Raw genomic sequence first — 5,400 nt, forward strand, 5'->3', positions numbered from 1 at the left:
CCGCGCCCGATCTTGTCAATCTCGTCGATTAAGATCAAAGGGTTCTCGGTCTTGCACTTCTTCAAGGCCTGGATGACACGGCCAGGCAGAGCACCAACATACGTCCTCCTGTGCCCCTTGATTTCGGCCACGTCGGTCAGACCACCAACGCTGAATCGGTAATATTCACGGTTGAGCGCGCGGGCAATTGATTTTCCAATGCTCGTCTTGCCCACACCAGGAGGGCCGACGAAGCAGAGAATCTTGCCCTCGACGGTTCCACGCAGCTTCCCGACCGCAATGAACTCCAAGATGCGATCCTTGACATCCTTGAGGCCGTAGTGGTCCTCGTCCAAAACAGTCATGGCGTTCCGGATATCGAAGTTCTCGGCGCTCTTCAACCCCCACGGAATCTGCGTGAGCCAGTCAAGGTAGTTTCGGGTTACGTTGAACTCTGAAGCGGCCGGTTCAAGGTGCGCTAGCTTGTTGAGCTCTTCGTCGAATACCTTCCGCACTGCTTCAGGCATCGCCAGCTTGTCCGCCTTCTCTTTGAATTTCTCGACCAGCTTGTCCTTGCCATCCGACTCGATACCGAGCTCCCGTCGAATGCCCTTCATCTGCTCCATCAACCAATACTCACGCTGGCGCTTCGTAATCTTGCTCTCCACGTCCTTGGTAATCTTTGACTGAAGCTGAGCGTTGGCGAGCTCCTTCTTAAGCACCAAGAGCGCCTTGTGCATCCTGTCCTCGACGTTTAGGCTCTCCAAGACTTCTTGCAGCTCGGCAGGCTCTCCCGCGGAGACAGCGGCAGCGAAATCAGCGAGCTTGGCAGGTTCGGACATGACGTTGCCGGCAGACTGGCTGATGGAAAATGTAGAGATCTGATCCCTGAACAAACTGTTCATGCTGGCAACCTCCTTGAAAACGTTTACAATCTCGTTCGTGACGGCACGGACCACTTGGCTTTTGGGGTCGTGAGGTTCCTCGGTGAGGTTGTCGACATTGGCGATGCTGACCGGGTACTTCTTCAGGAAAGAAGTCACTTCATGCAGCTTCTTGGGCGTCTCGGGCTTCTGCTCGACGGCGCTCTCCTCAAAGCTCGCTACCACGTCTCCCTTCTGGTCCGCCTCCTCTGTTGGCTTGGGAGAAGCCTCGGGGATAGGTTCCGCGGCAGGAACGGCCTTCGAAGCATCGGCAGCTCCCGGCGGAATCAACGAAGACAGCCGGATTCTGCGGTGGGGGTACAGAATCGCTGTCAGACCTCCGCCCTCGTCGCCCTGCGAGTTCATGGGGAATGCGCTTGTGACCTGAGCAAAAACGCCGACGTCGTGGACATCGTCGGCGTTGCGGATGACGTCGTCATCGGCGTTCTCGTCCTTGAATAAGAAAGCGCCGACATAGGGTTGTCCCCGCTTGAACATCTCGGTTATCGCCGCAGCGACGTTGGGGTCTTTAATGGTAATAGCTTTGTAGAACCCCGGGAACAGCGGCCTCTTGGCAATGGGTATCGCTAGAACCTGAGGATAGATCTCTGGTACGACCGGCTTCGCGAGCGCCTTGTCACTCTTCCGCCCCCGTTTGCCACCGCTTGACCCCGAATCGTTGCCCCCCGAGCCAGACGAAAGCACTACCGGCAGCGCTACCTTTTCCATCCGGCGACTCTGGGGCACCCTTGCCGTTGGTGTTGGATGGCGCATCGGATGTTGAAGATTTGGCTTTTGCAGCCTCCTTTTCCTTTGCCTCGGCTTTCTCAAGATTCGCTTTCTTCTCCTCCTCGGAGAGAGGCTCGGTGGCGCCGTCGAAGAACCCATCCTTCCGTTTCCCTAACGCGGTATACGTCGAGAAATTTGAAAGAGATGAGGGACAGGAGCTCCTCGAGGAGCTCTGCAGCCACGGTGCAGCATTTCGCCGCCGTCGTATTGATGCCGGGAGGGAGCGTACGCTCAGGCTTTGTAATGATGTCGAGCAAATGGGGGTTCTCGGCGCGGATAACCGAACGATGCTCTGTCGGAGCAGCATTGTGAATTAGTGAACGGCAGGATTTCGAGGCGATTTGATGTCAAGATTTGCGAATTTCTGGTCCGCGATCTGAACTCGGCGTACTGGACGCCGGGGTAAAAGGAGAGTCTATGGGTGCGGTCAACGTCGCCAAAACATTCAACTGAGAAAATAATATACAAATTAAGCCGCGCAAACGGAGAAAGCCTAGGGGTGGTGGTGGGGGGGTTCAATGGTAGGTCCGAAAACGCCAGGAAAGGCCGGGATCTCCGGCGATGATGTCTTAATAATGCGATGGAGTTAACGAGGAGCACGGTTTTGGGAATCTGCTGGCAAGGCTTGGCGCTCGCGCGTCATTGCAGGGCCTGCCTGGATTCAACCAGCCGCAATTGGGCTGAGCTTGGCTAGGTATTTGAGGAGAGCTTTAAGCCACAAGAGGCTGAGGCACGGCTTCCCCACGGACCGCCCCGCCCCCGCACTCGGCTTACCTGGATGTTCCAGACCCACGGAGAATTGGGGGCTTCAGTGAGAGTTGCATGTGTCTTCACCTCCAGGCTGCATCATTTGGCCTGCATCCGGCATTTTTGCGTTAGGCACGTTGCTCACACATAAAAGTTCCCTACGCCACCTAACTCATTCTTAAAACACATCCTCTTCTGCAGCTTCTCGACGGCCAGAACCAGCTCTTCCTCCCCCGCTCAAACACATTTTTGATCCTTCCTCGGTGCATTCGTCTCACTCTTGACGCTTGGCAGCGGCACTGTTAGGTTGGACCGAGCCTTGTCCCAACCATAAGAAGACGATTCGCCCTCTCCTCCTTTCTTTTATTTTCCACACCACGCGGTTATCAACTGGTCTCAGCGCTCTGTAGACTAAACTGTACAATATCTTTTCATCATGTCTACCAAGTCCAAAGACGAAGTCACCTCAAACCTCGCCAAGCTGTCCCTCAAAACTACCCAGCTTGAGACAACAACCACCCAGCCACGGACCAAGACTCAAAGCAAAAGCGGTCCCGTCGCCGATAGCTGGGAAGACGAAGCCGACGAGGACGACGAGACGGGCCCCGACACAGCGGAGGCCACACCCGTGGCAGCCCTTGGCCATGCGGGCACATCCGCGCCACCACCAACACCCATGTCCCCCCTCGGCAGCGCCAATAAGCGGCCCTTCTCGCCATCCGCCCTCCCGGGGCCCGGGTTCAGCATCCCGCCCTTTGAAGGCACGGGCGACTACCCGGGGTCGTCACCATTGTCATCCTCCTCGGGTGGGCCCTCTAAGCGGCCCGAGAAGACGGACGCGGTGGCCCGCCGCATGATTGCCAGTGCGCTGGGCATGAGGGCGCCTAAGCCGACTGAGGAGCAGCGGGCGTATGACCGGGCGGTTCGTGAGAAGGAGAAGAAGCGGAGGGAGGAGGAGAAGGAGCAGGAGAGGTTGAAGGAGGAGGCGGCTGCCAAGGCCAGGCAGGCGATTTGGGATGACTGATGGTCTGGGGTGTTTTTTGGGTTAATCATATATTGCATGGCTAGGGATGGCGGATCTGGTCTAATTTTGGACATCTTTTGCGGTTTGGTTACAGGGTCGGACTTGGATAGGCCGTTTTTGTTTTATCATGGCTACATATCAACCGTTAAGCCTGTCGTTGTTGGTCTCGGGAGGTTTTATCCAAAGAATCATGCTTCACAGCCTTTTTCTGAACCCTTTTCGTTGTTGTCGGCTGTAAGTGTTCAAGATTAGTCTTAAAGATTAGTTAGGCTTGCAGTGTAGATCTCAACTCCTATGACTAGCCGAGCTATTGCTTAGTGATACGCCAGCAGTTTTGCTCACACATCTTGATTGGTGTTGAATGAAACACCAAAAAAAGATAAGTAATAAAATTGTCGGACAACTTGCACCGAGGCGCAAGACAGAAAGCAAAAGCTTGCTGCTACCCCTTGTAATGGAGGTAGTCGACTACGAAACCCTTGAGGGTTTGCTTCGGATGGTTCGTCCGTAGAAGGGGGCGGGCCCTTTTCCTTTTCTACCTACCCCGGGGCGACTCAAACTGGCAACCACTCAAAAGAGATCCCGGGGGTTTTAACCCGGGGCCTTGACCATCCTCTCTGACGACTCGGTCTTTGGGTGATGTTGGGCAATGCAGAACTTCTGTGCCAGTGACCGACTGGCTGCCTCGGTGCAATTTCGCACTCTGGCCGTTTTCAGGGTAAATGCTACCACCGCATTTTCGCGGCATCACGGAGAATCGAATCTGGTGATGGCGTCAGCTGTCAGCCGCAGGTTCTTGACAGACTGACTTACCCACTCTCTCGCAATCCATCAATGTGCCGTATCGTTACTCATCCACTCTGCCCTCCTAGCCAGACAACCCCTCACCCAGATGCCTCTTCGGCCCTCACATAAGGCAGATTCCGCCCCTTCCACGTCAAAACCAACTCCTTCTCCCCGCCACCACCACCAGCGTACCTCGTCCCAACACCAAACCCCTCCAGCCCTTCTTCCTCGGCCCTCCGATTCCACAAAAACTGCTCGACCACCCCCTCCCTCGAACACGCCACAAACCCCATCGGCCACCTACTCCGAGCGAGCGCCTCCCTTGTCCCCTTGGTAGCATGCCTTTGCGTAACCAACAACCCCACGACCCCCGCACCGCGCCACCCCACAGGGGCATTCATAAACGCGCCCTCCAACTCCCTCACCAGCCGCGGCCCGGCCTTTTGCACGGCCTTGCACTGGCCCAGCACGCGAAGCGAGATGGGGCCGTGGCCGGGCAGGGGGAGGGGTAGGGTCCACACGCCGAGCAGGTCGATGCCGCCGTCGGAGGCGCCGCCCACGCGCCGCAGCGCCAGCCCGTAACGGGAGAGCGTGTCGAGCACCGTGTACTCGAAGTGCGTGCCGACGTAGACGGTGGAGTGCGGGTCGAGGCCGGTGCGCGTGGCATAGGCGAGAAAGGTGGGGAGGGAGTCGTGGTGGGGGGAGGGGGGCGGAGGGGTAGGTTTAAGGGTGGTGGTGGGTTTTGAGGGTGGAGGAGAGTGGTGGAGGTGGTTGTTGTGGCATTATTTAGTGGTGGTGGTGGGTGTTGGTCTTGTGGTAGTTGTTCATGATGCTGGTGCGATTCGGGGGCGGATTCGGGATTTGGGCGGCCAGCGCCAGCGCCGGAACCACCCTGGCCCTTCTCCTCCGAGGGAATGTTGCCCACGCGCTGCAGAGCGGCGCACCGACTGGGCCACATCGTCCAAGGTCAGAGAACCGGAGAGTATGCTCGAGCCGACGTCTGGCGTTTCCACGTTACGTTGGATGGGCGGGAGACGTTGTCACTGATGTGGAGGTGCTCCGCGATATGTCGTTTGATTGTCTGACTGAGTCTTTAGGATATTGACTGATTGGGTTATCCACATGGGCATGGACATGTGGACAAGTTTGGCT

General features: G+C 56.9%; 3 protein-coding genes across 3 annotated transcripts in view; 2 read left to right on the top strand and 1 right to left on the bottom strand.

Moving 5' to 3' along the window:
- CHGG_04800 (uncharacterized protein) overlaps window positions 1-1,790 on the bottom strand; it is a gene marked incomplete at both ends in the record, with an annotated part of 3,258 nt that extends 1,468 nt beyond the window's left edge. Inside the window, one exon of the mRNA XM_001224013.1 lies at window positions 103-1,790. Coding sequence (XP_001224014.1) covers window positions 103-1,790 — 1,688 coding nt within the window. The remainder of the gene's footprint in view (window positions 1-102) is intronic.
- A 1,084-nt stretch (window positions 1,791-2,874) lies between these two features.
- Window positions 2,875-3,462, top strand: CHGG_04801 (uncharacterized protein; the record flags this gene model as incomplete). The annotated part of the gene is made up of 1 exon (XM_001224014.1): window positions 2,875-3,462. The coding sequence occupies one exon, from the start codon at window positions 2,875-2,877 to the stop codon at window positions 3,460-3,462; it is 588 nt and encodes a 195-aa protein (XP_001224015.1).
- Window positions 3,463-5,077: 1,615 nt separating this feature from the next.
- The window catches only part of CHGG_04802 (uncharacterized protein), a gene marked incomplete at both ends in the record, with an annotated part of 1,056 nt that continues 733 nt past the window's right edge, over window positions 5,078-5,400 (top strand). The window contains one exon of the mRNA XM_001224015.1: window positions 5,078-5,207. Within this exon, the coding sequence (XP_001224016.1) occupies window positions 5,078-5,207 (130 nt within the window). The remainder of the gene's footprint in view (window positions 5,208-5,400) is intronic.

This window comes from Chaetomium globosum, genomic scaffold, assembly GCF_000143365.1.
Source record: "Chaetomium globosum CBS 148.51 scaffold_4 genomic scaffold, whole genome shotgun sequence".
Lineage (NCBI taxonomy): Eukaryota > Fungi > Ascomycota > Sordariomycetes > Sordariales > Chaetomiaceae > Chaetomium > Chaetomium globosum.